The sequence below is a fragment of the Haplochromis burtoni genome, unplaced genomic scaffold (genome assembly GCF_018398535.1).
Source record: "Haplochromis burtoni strain Fernald_Lab_line unplaced genomic scaffold, NCSU_Asbu1 Contig_21, whole genome shotgun sequence".
Taxonomy (NCBI): Eukaryota; Metazoa; Chordata; class Actinopteri; order Cichliformes; family Cichlidae; genus Haplochromis; species Haplochromis burtoni.
The window spans coordinates 1,366,385-1,391,426 of NW_024582382.1; the positions used below are offsets into that span (position 1 = coordinate 1,366,385).

The window sequence follows — 25,042 nt, forward strand, 5'->3', positions numbered from 1 at the left end:
CTATTTTAAGACTTCCCCTTGGTATATTAAAAATTTTCATGTAATATTTACTATTATTTATTTTTTAAGGCTAAACAGTTGATTGAAAAATCCAAAACCTAACATGAAGAACAATCACTAACAAAGTGAAAAATCTCTTGTTGTAGTTTTGTTTTCCAGTTTATTCACCAACTCCCTGCAGGGCTTAGTCAGTGCTGTTCATGTCTTTTTGTATGGTATATATTTCATCAGGCTAATTGCCTCCTGTCTCAGCTCCATACTGGGCTGTTGCCCTGTAGCCAACCCCTCTCTTACCACATGTGGCGCACAGCTGCCCCCACCCTCCCCTCTGTATGTATTAATGCAAAGACAGCTACTGGCATCAGGAGCTCTATCCTGCATGTGTGATGCTTTTGAGGAATGATCTCATAGGATATTTCTGTGCTATTTATTTTTTCCTTTTTTTTTCCATTCGGCCTGCTGCTGACAGGGAGCAGTAAAATGCCAGTGCTTAGATATGTTACGTCCTGCTGGGAATGGCGACAGTCAGATTGCCTAATTCTGACAGCAGTTACCATGCACCCTTGGCTATGGCCTCCTCCCTTACTGCTGTCCCCACTGTTTCACTGTTAGAAGAGTTTCCCTGTGAAACTGAGGACTGCTACAGTCTGTGGGCAAATTTCATTTAACATTTCAGCTCTTGCACCACATAGCAATCCTTCACTACACTTCACTAGGCACCACTATTACAGCCAACAGCAGGCAACCTCAGGGTGTTAGATAATTCACTCTGCATACTGCACAAGAATATGTTTTGAAGGATGCCTCCATTAGGACTCTCTCTCTTTTTTTTCTCCCTTTTTTTGTAGGGCATCCCGAGGCTACATGGGCCGAATGTTGCCCCAGTATCTAAAGTAGGCCAACAACATTACAGATATAGACTGACGAGTGCTGACAGACAGAGATGTTGACATTGGTTTATTGATGTTCCTTTGTTGATTTAAAGTTAAAGTTGTTCCTCATGTGATGCAGTTTCTCATGCTGCAGTCGTCTACAGCTGAATCTGTCTGCTGCTTTATGATTCAAAGCAGGGGAAAGGTTTAGCTTTACATTTTTTTTAAACTGTTCCACACAAAAGTAGTTCAATGCCAGTTTGTAACGTATTATTTTCCTGAAATACTGCTCTGCTTCCGGAGATGGTTTTTATGAAATGACGGCAAGCACAACACTGCGACCCATTTTCTCAGACGTATGTATTTTTATCATGGAGTTCAATGTTCAGTATATTGAACAAACTTTCGGCGGTGAGAGCAGCAGGAGGCTTGCAGTAAAAAAGATGGAAATACACAGAGAGAGAGTGTTTTCTCAATCTGTGTTTGAGGGGGCAGGGCACTGAAGGGTCAAGGGTCACAAATGAAACAAATTAAGGGCGAGCTGTGGCCCTCGGGGGAGGCATTAGCTGGCTACAGAGATGAGATCCAGATGGAAGATCATCGGTGGGCTATACATGGGGTCTCCAGCTTTATCTCTGTCCTTTTCACATCAATTCTTATTGCATTGTTTAAAGTTGCAATATTAAGTGCAGCCTATGTGGTGTATATCCCATGCCTGCGACAGAGCTGCGGGGCGTGCAGGCATGCCTGTGTCTTGTTTTTGATCCAGCCAGCTTGTCTGCCTCCTGTCCTGCGTGTCGTCCCAGCTTTCTTTGTGATTTTTATTTATCCATTTCACATTGGGTTTTGATGCTGACCCTCTCTGATGTGGTGTTAAGTACCTCCTGGGTTTTCACTTTGGGCTATATTTGAGGGTTGGTTATGGTAGGTTCAAAATCCCCTCTTATATCATATTGAGGCCTGAACCTTCACCCCGTCCTTTCTTTCTTTCTTTTTTTCTTTTTTTTTTTTTATTTGAAGCAGGAGCAAAGCAACAGTTTCTCTGTACTTCCTGGGTAAACCACATTTAAGCAAGGTTAAAAAGAGGGAGAGAAGAGAAATTTGGGGCAGATGAAAGTAAATGAGAAGAGAATGAGAGCAAGAGGAAGAAAGATGCAAGCAAAATTATCTCTGGGTAACAGGTGACACACAGCTCGCTGACCAGAGAGGAAGTTGTGATGCTGGGGAAGCGTTATTACAGTTTCACAGGGTTAGAGGCTGAAGATGTATTGCCTAATTCTTTCTTCTAAAACCAATCTCAAGAATGCATATGCAAGCCATATGTATTGTCATGCACAGGCACCCCATGTACGGCTGACTGCCACTGCATCTCAATGCCCTAGCCCTGCATATAGTCCTACACAACCCAGTATCAGTCAAGGTGGCCAGCCAAAAGCAATTTAGTTTATTTATCTGCTCAGACATGAAATGCTTATGCACTTATGTAATTGTTCCTTATTAAGAACAATTTGTACACAACTGGGGATGCAGAAGAGATTTGGGATCAGTAGATCTGGGCTGTTGCAGTTTTCCCAGTCCTCAGAACTTTAGGAACACAAGAGTCTTTTATTACAGAGAGAGAGAGACCTGACAAAATTAGCAGACATGCCTAAAAACTAGCTGCCTCATTCTCTTTGTGTCTCTCTCTGTCTCTGTCTCCTTATCTGATTCTGTCAGCCTCAAAAGTGGCAGTTATGGTGGCTTTGTGCTGCCTTTAATGCCTATGCTATTATCTGGCCTTATTTTTAGCACCTAGTATTTATTCCAGCAAAACTTTTACTCATAGATTTCTGCGAACTTTAGGGACAGTTAGAGCCCTTGGAGATTATTCTTTGTGAAGACAGGGTGTAGCAGCATTTATAGACTTACGACCTGCTCCCAGAAATCTTTCAAGGGAAATGCTTGCCTTAGTGTGAAAGTCCCATACTTATGAAAGAAAGTTGCAGAGCATTGTTCCTTTCTGAGAATGTACAACTTGCTTGGTGGTAGCAAAGATTTCTTATAGGGGACACAATCTAATGGGTTTTTTCTTTTTGTTTTTAAAGTCATGTGAAACTACTGCCAGAGATTGCTCTAATAAAAAGGAGGTATTTATTCTTTACTGAAAAAAATAAAATAAACAGGACAAGAAGCTGCAGGCTCGCTTGCTTGAAAATTTGAAAACATCACATTTCAAGATTAATTTTCTTTTGCTGGACTAATCAGTTTAAAAAATCCTTTACTGCAGCTGAACTGGCGTGTGATCTTTCATTTCAGGGTTAAGTTGTAACATAATCCCTGTGTATATCCTTTTTCAAGCCACAGCAGACAACTTCAAGCCCCCATTCCTTGTATCTCTTTTGCAAAGATTGAATTGTTTCTTATTATTCTTGTGTAAATGCAATAATAAGGACTGAGTTTGCACAGTTACTCAGGTTTTCCACCCTGTCAGCTAGCTGTGAAAAGTCACCAGTAGCTACTAGTGAAAACAAAAGCACTATTATCGTTCGGTCTTGATTATAGGCGGCCAATCTTTGCACCCATGATGTCATCATTCTGTAGCCGCTAAAATGTGCTATATACTTACTATATTTTACTATATATTTACTTCATATTGATAAGTAAAAGCCAAAAATATGCATTCTGCTTGTTTAAAGGTTGGTTGTTACGGGAGGTGCGTGGCAACTGGATTAAGCAACGTCGATACTGGTTTGTACTGACCCAAGACTCTCTTGACTACTACACCGGACCAGAGAAAGGTGCCCGGAGACTAGGCACATTGGTCCTCACAAACCTCTGCTCTGTCATCTGGCCAGACAAGCAGACATACAAGGAGACAGGTGAGCAAGACACACTTATATTCCTAACCATATGCAGACGGGATGAGACATAGCTGACTCACACTCATGCAGGCTTTCCTGTAACCTCTGTAGAGACCAGTTAGTTCTTTGTGTTAATTCCCTTTGTGGTATAGTGATCATAGGCATTATTTTAAAACTTCCCAGTAAATTGTTGGGTCTTTCAATATGAAAGTGGTGACTTGTGGCTAGCTTTCCCCTTCCCATGAGTACTGTAATTCTTAGTAAGTTTGGGAAGCCCCGGCTTTGTTTGGTCAGAAATGCGGGTCAAGGTTGGCCTACAAGTGTCTCATTCGCGTAACCAGCAAGGCAATCTCTTGGATGCAGGAAACAAATGACAAAGATTTATAAAAAGAGTTGCTTTTGAAAAGACACAGGGATGACTTGTGTTTTTTCAAATCTGTATTCCTCAGATACCCTTTATCTATGTTTGTCTGCCTCTCTGTGAATGGAGATTATGCCCTGCTAACTTTACCAAACCGCTTAAAATGCCAAAACCATAGTGCAAACCCAAACATAGTTCTAACTCAATAGGCCAGGGGACTTTTCTGGACAGAGGAGGGCTTTCAACAGCGACTTTGTCACAGACTCCCGGCTGTTTCACTACTGAGTAGATCTGTGTTCCTCTTAAGCAGGGAAATTTGTCACAAAAGAGTTGCAAGAAATCTTTACTTCCTCTGTATTTTCTGGTTGTTGCCATAAAATAGGAGTTTACTTTAAGGGCTCCGTTTTTGGTCTCATAGACCCTTGAAAGCAGTGGTTAATATTATATGTGAACATATTCAAATTGGTCAGTGGCAATAGTGCAGTGTAATGATTTGAGTAGTAAAACTTTTTCATTTTGGGGTTATACTTGACTAAGAACTTTAAACAAAGAAGGATGTGGTGCCAAGTCACGTAGCAGGAAAGCCTGATAACCGCCACGGGGCTACAGATCAAGCTTGGCTGCCTGGGGTATATCTAATACTTCCTCTGTAGAAGGAGAAATGTTCCTCTTTTTTTGCTTTTATTATGTTACCCGAAATGAAACTCACTAAGGGCTTTCGGACTCGTGTCTTAAGACATCTGCAGAATATCTACTCTTGTTTGGTTTTGGTGTGGTCTGAGGTTTTTTTTTCTCAAGTTGACCTTTGATCATCAGTGAAGCTGAGTGAGTAAAGGAGAGAGAGTCTGTATGGAAGATGTGCAGGAATCAGTTTATTGTCTCACATTGTAGGAAACTGGATCAGGCCTAAATCCATGCTGTTTACTTTAAAAAAAACAAAAAACGAAAAAACAAAACCATCCCACACATGTCTGGAAAAGTGTCAGGTCAGATAAGGTCCAGTTTAAATTACTAACTATGAATTATTACCATTACATGTCATAAGATTTGCAATGGTTTTTAAATGTGTTGCTTTATTATTATTACTATTATTGGGTTTTTTTCAGGTTACTGGAGCATTACAGTTTATGGTCGGAAACATTGCTATAGGCTGTACACCAAGCACTTCAATGAGGCTGTGCACTGGGCTTGTGCCATCCAGAAAATCATTGATAGTAAATCACCCGTGGAAACGCCCACACAGCTCCTGATTCGAGACATCGAGGTGGGCCACGCAACGCAGACACACAAACATACACAGGGTTGCTGCCAAACTACCTATGATTACAGCCACCAAACACAAACGGCCATCAGGCTACATAATGCTCCACAACCCCTGCCCCGTTACCATGGAAACCACACGACCACATTGCACCAGGGAGTCCAAAGTTTATTCTGCTTGCCTTTCTCTTTTGAATGACCTCATTTCATTCTGTCACACAGGGACAGGAAATAATACCAGACCTGCAGTTGAAAGGTCATTCCAAGATAAAGGCATTTCCAGCTATTTGAATATTTAGAAAAACAGGATTTGTGGCTTTTGAAAGATACCTTAGTTTGTGCAGGGAGTGTGTTTACAAGGGATCGTCATATTTTAATGCACGGTGTGCTAGAGAACACATTGTGCTGGAATGTCATTGAGCAGAGAGACGACTCATCTTGCATCAGTCTGCCTCTTGGGTGTAGAGAAGGGCAGTTCTGGCAGAGGAGATGGAGGAGGGCTCTGCATGAAGCAGCAGGACGAGATAAGCAGTCCTTTGCCTGGCCTCCTCTCTCAGTAATCTCCCAACGAGAGTCTCTAATCTCAAAGAAAGTGGTTAGTCTGCTCCTCTCTACCCTCATCTGGTTTGCAAAAAGGGGTCAAGCTTTTATTTTGTAGGAATAAAGGGGTCTGCTTTTCATTTATTGCTTTGACAGTCACTCATCCTTCCACCTAAAACCTTTTTCTCAGTCTCTTGCTTTCTCTCTCTCTCTCCCTCTCCCTCACCTTTATACATAGGCACTTTTCCTCAACTGGACAAAGTATTCTCTCTCTAAAGTGTGAGGCCATGACTGGAACTGTAAAAATCCAGAGAGACTAAACAGAGGCAGCTTTGTGTGAACAGGACTGCTTGCTTATCTTTAAAGTATAGAATCAGGTTACAGACACAGAGGGGCGAAAGCCTGGCAGTTTTAGCAATGGATCTATAGCCAGAAGTCATATTTGAAAGAGATTAGGTGTGTGAAATGTTTTATTTAAACTGTGACTTTATCAGTGCTTAGATCATAAACACATTCAAGCTCTTAACCATTGTCATCCAGTTCAGGGTCACAGGTGGCTGGAGCCTAGCCCAACTGTCACAGGGTGAGAGGCAAGGTATATCCTGGCCATGTCACCAGCCTGTCACCAGCCTACCATGTAGAGACAGGAAGCCAATTTAGAATCACCAGTCAACCTAACATCCATGTCTTTGTGACTGTGGGAAGCTAGAGTATCTAGAGTCCACACAGAAAAGTCTAAGGCTGCAGGGGCATTTGAGCTCCTTATTAGCTAAACTGATAATTGAAAAAGCATCTTGACACAACCGTTGTTGTGATTTGGCGCTATATAAACAAAATTGAATTTATTTGAATGAGGCATAAAACACAAGCAGCCCAATAATATGTTAGACAGACCTTTTAGAACCTTACCTTGATAACTGTCCATGGGAAAAAAAGTGGGAAACCCTGTTTATTTTGTCTTTTCTTTTACCACACTCTTTAGTCGTGCTTGGTATATGAACACTCCAAAGTAGTGTAGCATGCTTGGTGTATTCTGGAATATCAAACCTTTTCCCAACCTGGCAATGAGGCTGACAGAGACCAGAAGAAAAAAACAATCGTGCTTTAGAGCTTGTTATTGCAAAGCATTTCTTTGTAATATAAATAAGATGAACAGATTTTGTTGCCGTTGTACAGGCTAGCTGTTTGCCCCTGTTTCCAGTCCTTCATAATTACCATGCGAGCGCTATCGTTCTTCTCATCTAGCTTTTGGCAAGACGGCTAATAAGCGTATTTCCCAAAATGTCAAACTATTGCATGTTGCAGTGGATGACCAAATGGAACAAAAACAATCTCTGGCCCTGGATCAGTGGATGAATGTCATCTGGGATGTTGAGTTGCTGCATCCCACTGCACGTGGTCCATAGAGCAACATGTCATTCCCCTAGTTCAAACAGACAAGCTTGTCACCAGTGTGCACCAAGCATTTCAGTGGAATGTGTCAACTTTGCCCCACTAAGGAGGGAGAAAGCTGACTTGTCTCATAGCCAGAGAGAAAGGGAGGCACGATCGGGGAAGTTGCAGAGTCAGGAGAGAGCCAGAGCAGTGGCAACGTTACTAATGAGCAACAGGTGCTAGGGCAGTAGCATGGAAGCCATCTGTACTGCTGGAAGGTATCTATCCACATACCCAGTAAAAGGCACAAACACACGCACACCAAACTCATTGACACCAGTGCATAAAATATAACGTGTCAGTCATGCTAGTGTGGTTTGCTGGGTCATCACTTGACCTTCCTGCTGTTTAAAAGATGCCAGAGCTGGATTGTGACCCCGGTCAAATCGACCTCAGTTACCCTTCATAGACAAACACACAGACACGCACTCACAGAGTGTTCTCAGGCTGGCTTCGTGCTTGTTGACTGCACATGAACGTTTATTTTCAAATGTGTTTGTTTATTATAGATTGGTTTTGTTTTACTTGTGTGTTTTAGGAGAATAAGTTCAACCCTGAGGTAGTGGAACACATCTACCAGCACAACCCCATCCTGAAGTACACCCAAGGACCCTTATATGCTCCTCTGCTGCCTTTCCCCTATGGCAGTCTGGAGCACACATGTAAGTGCTTAAGATTTTTACACTGCCATAGCTATATGTATGTGAAAGTACCGGTTAAAAACAATAGCATGATTAGCATTTTTCTTTTTTTTAGCACTGTTTGAGTAAGTGTCAACTGGCCGAATTTACCTTGAAGCTCTTACGAAAGAGATAACCAGTGCACATGGCCACTCGGTGTGTGTGCAAAGCTGGCAGCTGTTTTCTGTAATTGCAGTGTGGCTAAGTGGAAAGAAACTGTTTTAAAAACTGTGATTGCTCTGCAGTTTAATTTGTTTAGCGGAAGAATAAAGCTCAATGCAACGCAGAATGCTTTTCATTTTAGTTACGTATGCTTCCTTGCGTGCACTCTCCTTCTGTGACCCTGAAATCACTCTTTCTTCCACCCTAATGGACAATCTTCCAATCACTTAAATGCACTGGGAGGAATCTACCGTGGGAGCTTAGTGTGAAAATACATGCCTGCAGCTCTCTCTCTTTCTTTCTCTCTCACGCACATCCTCTCTGAGAGTTCAGGGAACACACTTTGTTTTATTAAGCTAAAAAAATCATGATACAATGATAAAACTGATGAGATGCTAATGTAATAGGTTGCTATATTACAATACTTTACATGATTAAATGTTATACCATTCCTTTAAGATATCTGCAAGGTTCAAATGTCTAGAAAAGGGGTGGGGGAGGAAGAATATGTCCTGACAAAAACTTTTGACACACTGTTCTTTGTTTATCTCTTCAGACCACAGTGGGAAAGGCTACGGCTCGGTGCGTGAGGAGGCCGTGAAGCTGTTCAACTGCCTGCAGCAGCTGGAATCAGCAAGGGAGCCGGTTCCAATCATCCAGGGTGTGCTACAGACCTGCCTGGACCTGCGGCCTCTCCGCGATGAGGTCTACTGCCAGCTAGTGAAGCAGACCAGCTACACGCCTTCCCCAAACACTGCTGCGCATCTCCGTTACTGGCAGCTTCTCACCTGTATGAGCTGCACTTTCCTTCCTGGGCCAATTGTGCTCAAATACCTGCGATTCCACCTCAAAAGGTGAGATGCTATGATTGAGCCAAGACTAAAATCGAATGCTGCTTGCTGGGAAGTCAGGTGCAGCGCTTTGTATTTACCTTGCAGTATTTCATTACAGTACTATTGTAATGAAATACTATTTAGCTCAAGTAAAGCAGTTCTCACAAGTGACCGCTTCAAGATTGTTGTTTTGCTTTTGCAACAGCATTCAGACAGGATTTTTTTTCACATTCAATTAAGCACACACAAATGCTCCGAACTTGAGAAAGCTGCTCACCTCGTCATCTCTTACTTAGAAGTGGAAAACTTTCTTGCTTTTTCTGGCTCTGATTTCTCCGACTGGGAAACGTGGCTTGTGGAAGTAAGGTGGAAAACACTACAGCGTATCCACCCATGTTGACAGTTTGAGGTAACAGACTGCAGTTGTCAGTTAATAGAAAAGTTGCATTAAGTCGTTTATATAGTCATGCAAATTGTTTTACATGAGTGTTTCAGCAGTATGATGCCCTCAATCCCATATGAGACATCAGACCTGGAGTACACTGTAGATGATAGACAAGGGTATAAGATAGGAATGGCTTGACCTAGGAGATAAAGGTGAACCAGTGTTGCGTGGTAGCAGCGAAACATGGGGTCTAGACATCGGACAAAAAGCAGGCGCCAGCATCCCTAAACACTTGTTTAGATATAGTAGCATGATATGCCTTCACATTGTTAGCATGCTTCCCTAGACAGATCCAGTTTTCAAGGGCTGGATTTACAGGTCTGAATTAGCCCTTCTGTCAAGAATGCTAATCTAAGTTATTAGAAGCACTAATCTCCTGCCCTTGATTTTCTGTCTAATGCCATGCCATGAAACCACTACAATTTTCTATCTATATTTCTGTACTGGGAATCGCCCTCTGGCTAATGGAACAGTTGCATGCAACGGCAATTCATAACAACTCTGTGGAACTCGCTGGCTGTGTGTTTTGATACGTCTTGCTGTCACTCTCACGCACTCTCTCACTGTTTGGACCACTGTTGAGGCTGCAGCTGGGCAGAGCTAAGACTGGAGCTGGGCATTAGGCCCAGAAACCATCCTCCACTCCCCCAGTGCCCTGAGAAACCCCCAGGGAATGTCTGCTGTCAGACAGATTAGGCCAAAAGAAAGAAAGCAAGGGAGAAGGAGAGGGAGAGAAAGCAGGAAATGGTACAAAGACACAAACAAAGGAGAGTATAGGAAATCTCACACAGATCAGTGGGACATTCGTAGTTATGTTTCAGCCACCCTTATGAGACAGCAAGATGTTAAAGTGAATAAGCTCGTTTTCCTCTTTCTGCCCTTGTTTTTGCGTATTTTGGGACGAGTACTGGAGTGTAATTGTTTCCTTCCTGTTTGTCCCCCCCTGTGTTTACAAAGGGCTTAGCTAATCACTCAATCAGGTTGTATTTCACACCTTTCACACTCGCAAACCTCAGCCTCCCGCTAGATTGGTTTGCTGCTTTTTTTGTCCCCTCCTTTAAAACAACAGCACACAGACATACACTCACCTTCCACTCCTGGACACTCCGTTGGGAGGAAGGAGGGGGTCACTCTGGTTCACAGGAGCGGAAACGCCTTTTCCTGTTTCGTGCACTACCCAAAGTCAAACATGTTTTCTTTGCCATTTTCCTTTTCTTTGAAGAATTAAGGGATGTTGAGTCTTTTAAGTTCCTAACAGCTAAAGTGAGAACATTTGTCATTCTTCGCCTCATTGACTTTCTAGCACTGCCAGCCCAAACAAAATAAAAACTTAGTTGAATCAATGGAGTGACGCAAAGTCCATAATCACAGCGTAACACCTAACAGATTTTGAGTCGCAGGCATGAGTAAATTCTCTCTTTTATGTGCTTAATATTTTCATCTTTATGACAAATTGCTTTCACAAGTGCATGCACGCACACACACAGACACGCACTCACAGCAGTATCACTTTCTCACACATTTAATCTGTCTTGCAGAATCCAGAGCCAAAGTCCTGAGTCTGAAATGGATAACTATGCGTCATTCATCAGTGAGGCTCTGGAGAAGACAAAGTGTCGGGAGTGCGTGCCATCTTGGGAGGAGATCCAGATGCTGATGAACCGACAGGAGATGTTGTGCACCGTGCACTATCCAGGCCCTGGATCCTGCCAGCTCTACATCAGCTCACACACTACTGCCAATGAGGTTTGGAAGCATTTCCCTGTATTCTACTTGGCAGCACAACTTTTCTGAGCTGGCTTCAGAGTCTTTCAGCTACTCACTAGTTCCAATTCAAAATTTCACAGTGCAATCAAGAGCCTAGTAAAATGCTCCCTCTTCTGCCTTCACCCTTGAAGCCCAATAACTTATGAGTCCATCTGTCTTTTCAATCCGCTTCTCCTTCCTCCTCACCAGGTGGTTCGAAGGATGCAAGAGAAGCTCGGCCTACAAGAGAGCAAAAATACATTTGCACTATACGAGCAGAATGCACTGTGGGAGCAACCAGTCACAGGAAGCGCTCTGGTCGCAGACATCCTAACCAGGTTTGAAAAAGTGACTTGTCAGTCTTTACCCTGGAAGATAGAACAAACAAAAAAGTCAGTCATAATAAAACCAAGCAGACGTGCTATCAAAACATTGTGGCAAAAAGCCTATTTGTCACTCTATAGATGAGTATGGACAGAGCAGCACACTGTTTATTTATCTCCCCCCTAGTCCAAGTGCTATGCTGAATGTTAACCAGTGTCCTTGATATCTGGTGACCTTGTCTGTTCTTGTTGGTCAAACATGACACTATGCTGGGAAACTAGATTTGTCTCTATGTCTGTCAGCAGTGCCAGCCAGGTGCTAGTCAAGGTAAAGATGATGTCATTTAATTGTACAAGGCAATAGTCTCAAAACGAAAACAATGAGCCAATTGGAAAAAAGGGCGCTATGCTTTATTTTTTTTTTCTTTTTAAACAGGCATGGGTGTGTCTGTCCTCTCAATGTTGAGTGACAGGGTAAACATGAAACTGTCGGGTTACTACACAACGGCATTACACAGCAGGGAAGCAATAGCTTGTAACATATTAACAGAAGGCTTAAGATTCTTTGTTTGTCATATGTGTCTTTAGTGTATCTTTTTTTCTTGACCCAGATTTAACTTTCTGTCCCTCTCTTATGCAGCTTCTCTACTAAAGAGTCAGAGTCTAAATCCCAGTGGAAACTGTGTTTCAAGCTCTACTGCCTGTTGGATGCAGACAGCATATCAGTGGACAGCATAGAGTATTTATTCCTCTTTGAGCAGGTAATGGAGTGGAACATGAGCCTTCTCTTTTCACTATTTCTTTGTTGTGAGTGACCAGTGATGGTGTTGATGATGGCATCTGATTTATTGTCATTCAGTGATTCATCACTTGTGTTGTTGTTGAATCGTGTATGCTTTTACTAAACAATCTGCAATCACAGTCTGTAATTTCCCACTGGCTGTGAGTGTTATAAAATGGACTGCATAAAAAACATGACTAAGAGCACTGGCTGGAGTGCAGAGGGGGCAAAAGGCAGGCAGCATTGGCTTCATTATCATTTTTTCCTGGGGAATTCTATAAAAGAGTTACGGGATGAAATAAAACAAGGTGGGGTAGAAAGGATGGATGAGGGGACTTGAAGTTATTACTGACGACCTTTACCTTCTTTGTGTTTGGTTCTCTTTCTCTCTGTCCTGGTTTTGACCTTTGCGCTGCAGTGCCATGAGATGGTCGTGCGTGGTCAGCTACCAGCCTGTGAAGAGGACCTGCAGGCATTAGCTGCCCTGAGGCTTCAGAGCCTAATGGGTGACTTCAGCACACATGCCCCCTGCCCGCCTCTGGATGAGCTTTTTCCAGGTCATATGCTTGAAACTCGGGTTCTCATGTCAATTTCTGCACCGCAAGATGTGCCTCCTTGTCAGGTAGCTGCTCAGGGCTGTCCCACGACGCAGCGCTTCCACACAGGACTCCTCGCAGGGACTCTGTGGAGCCACACAGCTACAGCAGTACACAAGCAAAAAGTTGAGCAGGACATGCGTCTGCGGACCCGCCTGAAGGAGGAGGCAGCGGCTGTCATGACGTCCATCTTGGAGCGTTGGAAAGGTTTGGCCGGCTACAGCCGCAGGGACAGTATGGCCGCCTACCTCACAATTGCACGCCAGTGGTCCGGCTTTGGATGCACTCTTTATGAAGTGGACTTTTATATTGTGAGTATTGTGTGATTATGCTTTAGTTTTAGTATCACTCTTAAACGTTTTTTTTCCTCAGAGCTCAAGAGCCACTTGGATCCTGCAGTCTCTTGACATTTGCACGCTTCTTTCTGCCTGCAGAGTTCAACGGGGAGTTTTTCCCAGAAGTTATGGCTGGGTGTAGCTGCTACATCTGTATCCTTGTATAAGCAGGGAGAATCAGAGGCCCTGGAGTCCTTTCCTTATGGCCAGATCTGTTCTTATGGTGTATCTGACAGCAACACCTTCAAGATTACAGCTGGGGACCGGGATCTGCTCTTTGAAACCACCAAGGTATAAACAGGGTGCAGAATTGTTTAGTTTAAGGGGGGAAATGCCATTCTTAGTTTAAAATTTGTCATTTTTGTGATTTATTTAGATAGTAAAAGGTTTTATTTTAGCTTTTCTGGATCTTGGTCTGTGAAGAAAGAGTTATGAAGTATGAAATTAGAGCCACACCTTTGGATGACTTATTGAAACATGAGCTGTGTAGCAGCAAATAAACTTTCAAAGTAAAATATTAAAAAGCATTACAATGTCCTAAACTGAGCTAGTTCTGACTTTGCCCTGTAAAACCAACTGTTAGTCCACAGGGTTAGCATCTCTGAGAGTATGTGTCACCCTAGTATAATGGCTCACCTCCCAGGATGACACATACAGGGTGAGGCTGAAGGTGACTGGAAGGAAAATATTAATTGAAGCTGGTTCTGCTCTGACCTTAAACATAATGTGTGTCAGCTGTAGGCCGGATTCAGTTTATGTATAGTGCAGAGCCAAGGGGCCTTATCACTGTGCAGTTTTCTGCAGAGTAAGAGAAAGACGCACAGTGTCTGCCCATGATACCCCCTTCCCTCCGCCTCTTTGACCCACTTTAAAAACCTTCATTAATTTGGTCTAAATAGAGAGCACACAACCTGCCCATATTCCCCAACAGATGGTAACCACCAAAAGTCTCACTTCCTGGCATTTAATAGCATGGGGGTAAGTTTTATTGCAGTGGTTAGATTAAAATATTAGGCAAAACATTTCTCAGAAACATAGATGTGCCTTTTTCTTCCCCCCCCCCCAAATCAAGAACAAATCATGCCTTTCATTGGGCCGCTTTGCTTGCATCTTCCCACACACAACACAAAAGCTCTCTGTGATCTCTCGTGAGGCACAAAAGTGACTTTATTTATTTATTGGACACACAGGCAAATTGAAGTACGGTTCAGAAAGACTTCTACTTTATGAACTTAAAGCCGTCGTATCCTCTTGACATAAAAGTGGAAGGTTTTCAGCCGATGGGCAGAGGGGAAAAAAGGAAAGACCAGATTTGCAGGGGGTGATTATGATTAGGCCTGGAGTTGAGTTTAAGATTAGCAGCTGATTCCAGGGTTATAGTTGAAGTTGAAAAGCAGGTTGATACTCAGGGACTTGTTTTAGCCAAGAATCAGTAGGACTAGAGTAAGGGTAATTGTTGCTTCTGGTGGTTTGGTGGTTATGTCCTCTGAGGTCTGTGTAATGGAGAAACACATGAAGAAATGAACTCCTCCATAGTACCCTCCCTTAATTTTTCTGCAACAGCTGCTGAACAGTGTGGTGTATGTCAAAGTGAAGAACTACCCAGACACAGTTAAGAGATGTGTATGTCCCCTTAAATCTGCCAAACATCACGCTTTACTTCTGGAGGATCTAGTTTTTCTGGCAGCTGAATGACATCATCTTTACCCGCCCGCCTGTGACAGTGCCAGACAGACACTGAGACTGCCACCAATTTGACCTCTCTCTCTCTCCCTCTCTCCATCACAGCTGACTGAGATCATGCAGCTGATGAATGCTTATTTCAGTGCCATCCATCGCCAACGAGGAAAAGGGGAAGATGCAGACATCACCATAGCAGACAGCACAGAGGTGGGCTTCCGTCACCTCCGATCAGCGCCGACACCCACACTCCTAGAGCTGCCCTCGCACCCTGTTTGAGAGGGACCCATACCCGGACACTCACTCCCCAACCCCTCAGCCAACTCCTCCGTGTGGCCCCCTGTGAGGCCCAGTCCCAGGCCCAGTCCTCAAGACACTGTGCCTCCTCCGCTGGGAATGGCACAGCAGCCAAAACAAAGAGAGAGCTGTTTTCATTCCCCATCTTTGAAAATAAACCCTCGCTGAGCTTTCCAGCTGAAGGAGCTGGCCAATGTAGGAGAGAGGGGGGTTGGGGAGAGGATGAGAAGGCAAGGGTTTCTGTTTTGCAAGTGAAGCCAGAAGCCCACAGAAACCAATACGGCTGCTGATGAGGTGTCAAACACCCTCCCCCCCACCCAGTCCTGTCACGCAATCTACTAGGTTACCCTAAATGGCAGTATCTCCCACTCCTCCTTCACACCAGCCTTCAAGACAATGTGAGTAGTTAGGGAAACACAGCAGCTGAGAGCTGAGACTTACGGCAACAATAAGCTGTGGTACCCACCTCATAAAGGTATGGCTTAGAATAAAGACACTACTTTGTCCTCTTTCTTTCATGAAGAGTGCCATATGTGCGCTGCCTTTTGTAGAAGGCAGCGATCCCTCACGCACTGCTGGCATAGTGCTGAGAATATTCAGTGACACAGACATCTCCCCTGTCTTTGCTGCTCTCCGTCTCTGCCACACACATAGAAACCCGCTCACTCTCACATCCCTTTATGCTGAAATGTTCATCAGAGACGTTCAGTTTTCACAAGGTCCCGGCTGAGCTTGCATTACCTAGAACTGTTGATGCAGTGAGCCATGTGAACTTGGAACTGGAAACAGATGTTGAACTCTATAGTTGAGTCATGTCGGCCGCCACTGCTACAAAACCCCTTACCTATGTGCGCTATTTGATCAAGAAATCAGAAAAGCCGTGTCATTTTCTTCATGACACATTCAGGATCCGGATTAACTGTTTCTTTTTTCACAGAAACCAAAGGAGTTTGGAGTCCTTTCTACAGTGTCTCTACCAAATGCTCTGATTCGTCCTTTGTTGTGCTGCTTGTCTTGACTTTAATCCTTGAACTGAAATTTGGTTAACACTTGACTGATTAGGTAATTTTGCTTATGTTGACAAATATCCTAATGCAGCTGTAGTCTGCTGAAAAAAAAGGTGCTTTTATGTTATACATATATAAATATAAAAATCTCAGCCCCAGTTGGCAATGTGGATCATCGAACAGTGCCCCTACTTTAAAGAAACACTTTTCTAATCAGGCCACAGATGCTGTCATAGTATTATTTTGTTTCAACGCTCCTTTTATGTCTTAATTTCAGACCCATACATATATTCATTTGAAGTTTGCTTTAACTGATCAGAGCCGTAGATGCTCCCTAAAGCAGCTCTTATGTGTAAATCTTATGTAGCTCCTCCTTTGTGTTCACTGGTTATTCTGAAGCCAAAGTTTCACCAAGTCGTGGGTTTGAGCACGGACCAAAGATGTGCGTATTTTAATAAGCTTTTACAAGAAGAAATTAACCAAATGCGGACAGATTCCCTAATTTATATGCAACTATTTCCACTTGTATTAACATTTTCCTGCTGTACACGTCTTCTTAGTGTAGTATTTACAATGTAGGAATTTAAGACAGTAGATGCTTTGTAAAGATAATAGTCCAGTACTGTCTGCTACACTGCCCCATGCAATATAACCAGCCTAATTTTCATTTTTTTTCTCACCATGGAAGGCCTTGACAAGTCATTGCAGTCTGCCCTGTATCCTGCTCAGAAGCAGGTCTTTGCTTTTTCTACTGCAGCTGCAGGCAGCTCCAAGCTGTATGAAAAGGAAAGAAGAAAAATCAAACTACACGTTTTTTCTTTGTATTACGCTTGTTTGTATGTTGCATGGTACCTTTTCTATTTGTGTATAGTTAATTGCACTATTGTTTGTTTTGAAACTAACTTGAGAGTGCAATAAAAAAAAACTATAAATACTGTATGTAATTAATAAAAATTTTTACCATATTGTCTTTGGTGCTGTTTTTCAGCCTCATCTATCCTGTTTTATTTCGAGAAATGTACATATGTGGTGCCCAGACTTGTGAAGCATTAGGACTATTGTCTTCCTGTAGTTTTGAGGTAACTCAGTTGTGCTGTTAGTGCCAACGCTTTTTACTGGTTTATAAGACTAGCTGGTTGAACAAGTAATGCCAACTGTCTTTGTTGCCCTGTGGTTATGCGCCGTTTAATTAGTCGAATGAACAAACATCAGGAGCACAGCTCTATTCCATTCTCATACAACCGACCAGGTGTGTCTTCAGATAACATCTGAGACATTTCAGGTAAGAATTAAAATAATAGAAAATGTTTTTATTCAGTTTAAAACAGGTCCAACAGGCAAGCGAAATGTAGCAGTATATTCACTTTTAGACAACACAGGGGAAGCCAGTGAATCAAGAATATTTACAGGCATAGAGATGAAGTGTTTAAATTAGATATATCCTTGTACTGTGTTCAGCTGCACAAACTCATTTTCTTTAGAGGACAAATGCTGTTAAAATGTCAATGCTGTTTTTATGGCAGGTATTTCAACACCATTTATGGCTCCAATCCAACTTCAACTTGACATTCTTGTTGGTCATGTACTGTGATAACAAATGAGCAATGTGTATCAGCAGCATACAGATGGTACAGCGCACCACATTAACCAGCATGCTACTGCTTTCTGTCAGTTCCATCTATATGCAAGGACACCTCTCTGCCTACCAAGTGCACAAAAACTAAAGTACAGTACTTTGTATAAAAATAGACCAAAACAAGGCAAAATGTTGATTTAGACTGAGGATAACTGTAAATAACATTGCTGCAAGAGATTAACAATAAAAATACAGAAACGGGTATATACATTTACAGATGTTTTGGAGACAACAGCTGTTGATGCTTTGTACAGGATTTTCTATAATTAGTGCTCTTATATTTCACAGAGCTGTTAAGGTTGAGAACACTTCATATAAACTGGGGGTTCAGAATCTGCAGGATGTGATGCATTTACTTTTTCTGGTTAATAGTCATGAAAGTCTCTAATTTGGAGACACAAACACTATGTTATTACATGTTAAAGCAAGCCAATAAATATAGTTTTTATCCAGAAAAGCAGTTATAGCCAAATAACTATTCTGTGATATCTGTGTGAAAGAAAACTATTTTTGTCCAGAAGCGAGAATTAAGTATAAAAGACAAAGTCTGTTCACTGTTCTTGCGTGCCCCAGGAAATATAGTCAGGCCTTGTTGCTGCGCTGTACTCGTCTACCAGCTGTTGGACAACTTCCCTCGAGTTGTCCAGCTCATCAAAGTTGTCCTTGAATATGTCCTCTTTGCGGAACTGCTCCAGGAAGGCCTCGCGCTTACGCAGTTTGTCGTACTGCCTGCATGTCCGCTCAAACAACTGCGGGACAGCAAAAAAGAAAAAGTGACATCAATGCTAACATCCCAAAGTGAGAAAAGAACCAAAAGGTTCTTTTTCAGATTTTTTTTTAGAACAATCACACTTTCTGTTTTGTTTCTTTGCCTTGGTGTTATGGGAAAGAAATGAAGTCTATTGCATGACTGAAACTTCTGTGTAACACTAATTTCCCCTTGCTTTAATTTTGGAACCTACATTCATGAGAAAACAAAGCACAGCAATATAACCACCAGTAAAGGCTTTCTAAATCACCTTAGATTGAGTAATATAATGAAATGACATGGCTATAGCTTCTTTTAGTTTTACAACTCGTTTTAAACCAGTAAAAAGATTACTTAGTTTTGAGGAAATGTCTTGTTTGGCAGCATGATAATCCAAAACCTAATTTTTCCTGGAATCCCCCATGAAATGCTGCTTGGGCAGCTCACTGCATATCCTCAACTATGAACAAGGACAGATTAAGGTCTCCACTACATAGCTACACACTGGAACTGAACATAACTTTCCAATATGCACTTACAGAGGAGATACTTGTGTGGTTGGCCATCATCAGGCCGCTGACTCGGTGAGCTGAGGGCAGGTACGGGGACTTTCTGGACAGAGCCACCTGGATGCTGGCGGGACCCCAGGGAATAAAGCTGGCAAGTTTACGTTCCCGGATCCTTTGGAGGCTTTTATGTACCTAGAGTCAGTTCACATATGTTTAAATATAGTCCTAACATAATTATGTTGGATCAGTTCAACACCTCAGACAACAGATGTACAATTGTACCTGTGTTGGGTCGACCTCCCCCTGGATGATGTTGAGGATGGCGATGTAGCAGTGGCTAGGCTGCCTCTCTCTTCCTGTGGACACCATCACATTCTTGGGTTGTAGGAGTCTCCTCATCACGTCCAACACTGTGGTTTTCCTCACACTAGCAACCTGAGACACAGCAGGGTGATTGATTTCAAACGCAACACCATCGGGATTATTTTCTAATTTCACACGCATCACAAGGGACGCAACTCACCGACTGGTCAGTAGTGAGAGGTGTGTATCCAGTCATAAGGAAGTGGAGACGGGGTGTGGGGATGAGAGATGCGATCAGGCCAATAAGGTCATTGTTCATATAGCCTGGGTAGCGCAGAGTGGTTGTGCTTGCAGACATAATGGTGGAAACCTGCATGTATGAATGTTAAAGCAGACATTGACAAATTAAGCTCCTTTGAAATGTTATTTGTGCACTATATGCTCAATAGCTGTGTTTAAAAGACAGATACTTTATTGATAGAACTACTAAAATTATTGATCAGCTCTAGTGAAAACACAAATTTTTCATCTTACCACAAAATAATAAAAATATATATATAAAAAAAAACAACAACAACCACGCACCCAAATGTAAATCAAACCCTAAGCTTTTCTTTTTTTTGCCACTTGGCCCTAAAAAAAGTGTAGCTCAAGTCAAGCACTTTAAACTGTTTGGAAAGTGAAGCCAAGTGTGGTTCTTTTCAAGAAATCTGAAATCCATTTTAAAGTTCAACTAACTTGTCAAACTAGTTTGTGCATCTTGTAATTTCTGCATTGGGCGCCACGTCTCGCGCAGTCTGTCTCAACATTTGTCTTTGTTCAAATACATCAAGGAAGACTGCAAACTACACCTATAACTAAGACCTGCTGACTGACAACCAAAAAGAGAGGCAGAGGCTCTAACACAGTGTTATATCACTCACTCACCAGCTGATTGATCTGGGAGAATGAGGGGTTCTGGATATGCAGCCTGTCGGTGGCAATCCGATTTAGAGCGGTGTTATCCAAAACCACCTGACGCACACGCACAGTTCACATACAAAGGGCAATGATTAGACAAATGAAGAGGAAAAACAAGGGAGAGGGAAAAACTCTCCAGCAAAACAGTATAGTGAAATCCAATACACTACTACAATGAAAGAAAGGGTGAGAGGATATCGCAGTAATGATGCAGTAAAGGAACCTCTTAAGAAGCAATACAGTGTGCTGTTGTTAGAGGAGTTGAATATAAAAGACACACTGTACAGTCTCAACAGGGGGACCAATTCTTGGGCAGATCCTATTAGCTCTGCGGCTAATTTAATCAACATGGGGGCCTTATGCAAGACCCTGGAGGAAGTAGGTATTAAAGGGGAAACACCATTAGACTGTCAGAGCATCTCAGACTAATACAATCACCAATTCAGGACTTAGATTTAATAAGTTCGATATTAGATAGGATTTGCTAGGGCTCAAGGCTGGCACTCCAATTTGCTTCTTTATTAGCCTGCTAGACAAGTAGTGAAGCAGCCTCAAGAGTAGATCTTCAACAAAGGAAAAGATAAGAGTTAGACAGTCTCTATCTGTCAGTAGCATCATAAAACAAGATTGTGCAATTCAAAATATAAACAAAATGCCATAAAAAGCATCCATCAAAGGGACCGTCAGCAATTAAGCTGTAGTGCTTAAAGCCAAGTGTCACGTAATTTCACTTTAAAAGACAAATTACAACAGAGTAGTCAAATTGGGGGGGAAATATTTAACAGTTTTTGTATCTGTGTTATAATGTCACACTGAAAAGTTAAAATTAACATAAAACAGACCTTAAAGAAACCTTTTCAGTGAAGTATGGGTTCCTTATAAAAGGAGATAGCTACAGTAGTATACAGACTTTAAGTATTCACTGGCCACTTTATTAGGTATACCGTGTTAGACTCCCTTTGGCCTTCAGAACCACCTTAGTTCTTCATAACACAGATTCAACAAGGTGCTGTACACACTCCTCAGAGATTTTGGTCCATATTGACATGATAGTGTCTCATAACTGCCGCAGGTTTGGCCTAGCCCTTCTTCCTCTGACTGCTGACAAGGCATTTTCGGAGAACTGACACTCACTGGATATTTTCCTTTTCTTTTTGGGGGGGCCCCATTCTCTGTAAACCCTAGACATCGTTGTGTGGGAAAAAACCCAGTAGGTCAGCAGTTTCTGAAATACTCAGATCAGCCCATTTGGAACCAACAACCATGCCACATTCAAAATCACCTTTCTTCCCCCATTCTAACTCAGTCATGTTAACCAAGTCTAGATGCACAACATGCATTGGGTTGTTGCCATGTGATTGGATTTTTAGATGTCTGCATAAACAGGAAACTAAACAGCTGTACCCAATAAAGTGGCCAGTAAGCACATGTTAAGACATCTCATCTCAACATGTTAAATTTTATTGGGTGGAATAGCTGAACAATTTGGTTTATTTTAACTTTGTTTTGCATGGCATGGTTATAGGGTTTCCAAAAATGCTGATTGCTATATCCCTATGCCATCTTGCGAGATTATTTATGTCATTGGTGTGTAATGATGCCAAGAAAGCAATGGGATTAATTAGTATCCTTTCTTTTTTTCCTTTTTATAATGCTGCTGCTCACCACGCAGTCTGCATTCTGAGTGAGTCTCTTCAACGTCAGCAGTGAGTTGTATGGCTGAACAACCACATCACTCATCTCATCCTGGTTTGGGAAGACTGAGTAAGTCTGAACCAGCTTCTTTGGGTACCTGTGGGACAGAAATTATATATTATTTGCTCGTACTATACTGCAAGAAAAAGAAATACAAGGGATCAAGTGGAGTATGTGCATGCGGACCTGTCATTGAGCCTCTCCAGGAGATAGGATCCAAGCCCCGAGCCTGTCCCCCCAGCAATCGAGTGACACAGGACAAATCCCTGCAAAGACAAAGGATCGCTCAATACCTTCAATTTCAAGCTACAGAGTGCGCCACACATGTGCGAACCTTACTGTGAACTCTTCTGAAGCAGAACGTTAAATGTGCCTGTGGGTGTGCAAATGCCTCTTTTCCTCTGCAGTTATATAAATGGGAACGCAGCCCCACCTCACAAATAGGCTCCCTCACCCCCCCAAGACAGCCCAGTAATACCTGCCTTCTTCACTCGCCCGGCTATTATCACCAGACATACCGCACGCCACACCCTGCCAACATACACATGCCCACAGCAGCTCGGCCCACCTTCCTATCCAATGCACACACACGAGTGCACACACTAAATAATAATGTGGGGTCATAATGTGAATGAGTTACAGAAATTGCAGACCTTCGAAAGGAAATGAGACTGTTATTTTATGGGAGGTTGGCAGCTGAAGAAAGTTCACCCCAAAAAAATAAAAATAAAAAAAGGACGCTAAGAATAATAGTGAGGCATGGCTAGGGCTGTGCTGGTTTTAAGATGACAGGCTCTGGCACCATTTTAGCATGCCGTTTCTATCAAGTCATTCATTTCTACATGCATTTTACCACAACAAAAACAAAATGCAAGCCTTAAAGACTGAGAGAAATCATGCCTGAGTAAAATCCACCACTCCATAACAGTATTCAGACAACGAATGGGTTTACTCAGTCTAGACTGAGCTTCACCTCCAAAAAGTCACTGAAAAGAAACACAAATCAACCCCAGAGACACCAAAACTGCCCACGTGACCACAAAGAACGACAAAATGATCGCAAAATGACAACAAAGAGACACTGAGACACCAACTGCTCCACTACAAAGAGACACAAAATGACCACAGAGCGACACAAAATGATGACAGACATTACCAGTTAACCAGATCACAAAGAGACAAATGGAGCTGCAGCATGACCACAAAACTACAAAGAAACACAAAACAAGCTACAAGGTGTAAGTATATCCATATCAGACAGAAAATCCCTGTAATTTCAACAGGTTCAAAAGTAATCCCCTCACATTAACAACAAATACCTGACACTTTAATGCATGAATAAGATTTAGGCTACAGTTTCAAGCTGCTCTTAAAAATGTAATATTTCTACACACATCCATATCAATTTACTCTTAAATCAATTTTTAAAATTCCACACTGCCACAGCCTCAATCGTCCCAGCCCTCTGGGATAGTCAGTATGTGATAAAAGATAAACTTGCCTCCAAGCTGTCGCTGCCATCTGCCTCTCTGTCAATAATGTCGAAGATGTCTTCTTGAATTTTTTTTCCCTAGAGGTAGAGAATCCAGAGCAGATTTTAGATGTGTTATTAAATTTTTTATTGAGATTAATGGGGTAAGGGTAAAAAAAAACAAAAAGAAAAAAGTAGGTTATATCAGGTGATCACCTGTGCATAGCCACTAGCCCAGTTGTTTCCGGCACCTCCACCATGCTCGGACAGGTAGATGTTCTCTGGGTTGTACAGGTTTGCATATGGGGAGTTAAGGATGGAGTGGATCACGCGGGGCTCTAAGTCGAGGAGAACTGCACGAGGGATGTAGTGCTCATCGTCAGCCTTTGGGGTTTTAATCAAAAACAAGCGGTTAGATGAAAACACTGCAGTGTTGAGCTTGTCGTCTCCCTGCAGGAGCTTGGTTCTTACAGTTTACGATACAAGCATGCCACCTAGTCGCAAATAATATGATGGCACTTCAGCTGCATAGAAGCATCATCACACTGGAGACGTTGTACACTCTGCGGTGCAGAAAATGTAGGCTGATTGTAACACATAGCAAGAGAGACTATGTGCTATGAAGCAGAATACTTCTGCTCCGCTTACCTGATAGAAGAATACATCCTTTCTGTCGGTCCCTTCTGTGGCAAACTCCTCAACAATCCCCTCTGGACTGATGCCATGCTCAGCACACAGCTGCTTCCAAAACTCAAATCCGACTGAGTAACAGGGAGGGGGCACAAGTAAACAAAACATGTTCATTTTGACTACTCAAACTGGTACAACTTTACTCTAAATGCACGGATGCCCGTTACCATAAAATGCATATCATAAAGGCACCTGATGGTAATCACACAATGTGCACACGATAACATTATGTTTATAGACACTATTAGTCAATTGGTAAGCTAGGATACAAGGTCGTTGTTTCTGTTATATTTAAAGTTAGCTCGACTTATTATTAGCAGTTAGCTACTGTCGTTACACAGCAGAATACATGGAAATCTGATGACATCTCGCACAGCTAACAATAAAAAAAAGCTGTAGCGGTTTCAACGCTATCAACGTCTTTGCACGTACTTTGGTTTCCGCACTGTCCGAGCTGAAGCGTTATGATTTCCCGCGGCATGTTCCGTCTTCAGTCGCCCCTTATTTAGCTAGCTCTTGTAGTCTGCCTGCTAGCTAAATAATAGAAGAAAATAGCCACTGCTTTCACACCGCTTCACCTCTGCCCGCTCCTTCCCGCTTGGTCCTGCGGTGACGCTTCAAGCAGACTTCTTCTACTGTGGGTTAGCGAGTCGCAAGGCGACTCTAAACGTGTGCTGCCACCGGTCGTGTCGGAGTGTGTAGTGCTGTAAGGAACCGTAAAACATACCTTACATCATCTGTCAACCTGTCCATCACCAATGCAAGCAAGAAGGGGCTCAGAGACACTCTTACTGCACACCCCAGCTTGCTTTGTTGCCTGGTCTACACAATGCAACTC

General features: G+C 42.5%; 2 protein-coding genes across 2 annotated transcripts in view; one reads left to right on the forward strand and one right to left on the reverse strand.

Moving 5' to 3' along the window:
- plekhh3 (pleckstrin homology, MyTH4 and FERM domain containing H3) overlaps positions 1 to 17,159 on the forward strand; it is a 37,820-nt gene extending 20,661 nt beyond the window's left edge. The window contains exons 4-13 of the mRNA XM_005920319.3: positions 3,548 to 3,730; positions 5,180 to 5,337; positions 7,846 to 7,969; positions 8,706 to 9,003; positions 10,966 to 11,173; positions 11,384 to 11,511; positions 12,137 to 12,257; positions 12,696 to 13,184; positions 13,308 to 13,499; positions 14,997 to 17,159. Of these exons, the coding sequence (XP_005920381.1) occupies positions 3,548 to 3,730; positions 5,180 to 5,337; positions 7,846 to 7,969; positions 8,706 to 9,003; positions 10,966 to 11,173; positions 11,384 to 11,511; positions 12,137 to 12,257; positions 12,696 to 13,184; positions 13,308 to 13,499; positions 14,997 to 15,167 (2,072 nt within the window). The 3' untranslated portion in view covers positions 15,168 to 17,159. The remainder of the gene's footprint in view (positions 1 to 3,547; positions 3,731 to 5,179; positions 5,338 to 7,845; positions 7,970 to 8,705; positions 9,004 to 10,965; positions 11,174 to 11,383; positions 11,512 to 12,136; positions 12,258 to 12,695; positions 13,185 to 13,307; positions 13,500 to 14,996) is intronic.
- A 322-nt stretch (positions 17,160 to 17,481) lies between these two features.
- Positions 17,482 to 24,907, reverse strand: tubg1 (tubulin, gamma 1). Its single transcript, XM_005920320.3, has 11 exons — positions 24,637 to 24,907; positions 24,163 to 24,275; positions 23,731 to 23,898; positions 23,545 to 23,613; positions 22,230 to 22,309; positions 22,014 to 22,140; positions 20,316 to 20,402; positions 19,609 to 19,758; positions 19,368 to 19,520; positions 19,116 to 19,277; positions 17,482 to 18,577 (listed from the first exon to the last, which is right to left on the reverse strand). The coding sequence occupies exons 1-11, from the start codon at positions 24,683 to 24,685 to the stop codon at positions 18,380 to 18,382; spliced, it is 1,356 nt and encodes a 451-aa protein (XP_005920382.1). The 5' UTR covers positions 24,686 to 24,907; the 3' UTR covers positions 17,482 to 18,379.
- Positions 24,908 to 25,042: the final 135 nt, after the last annotated feature.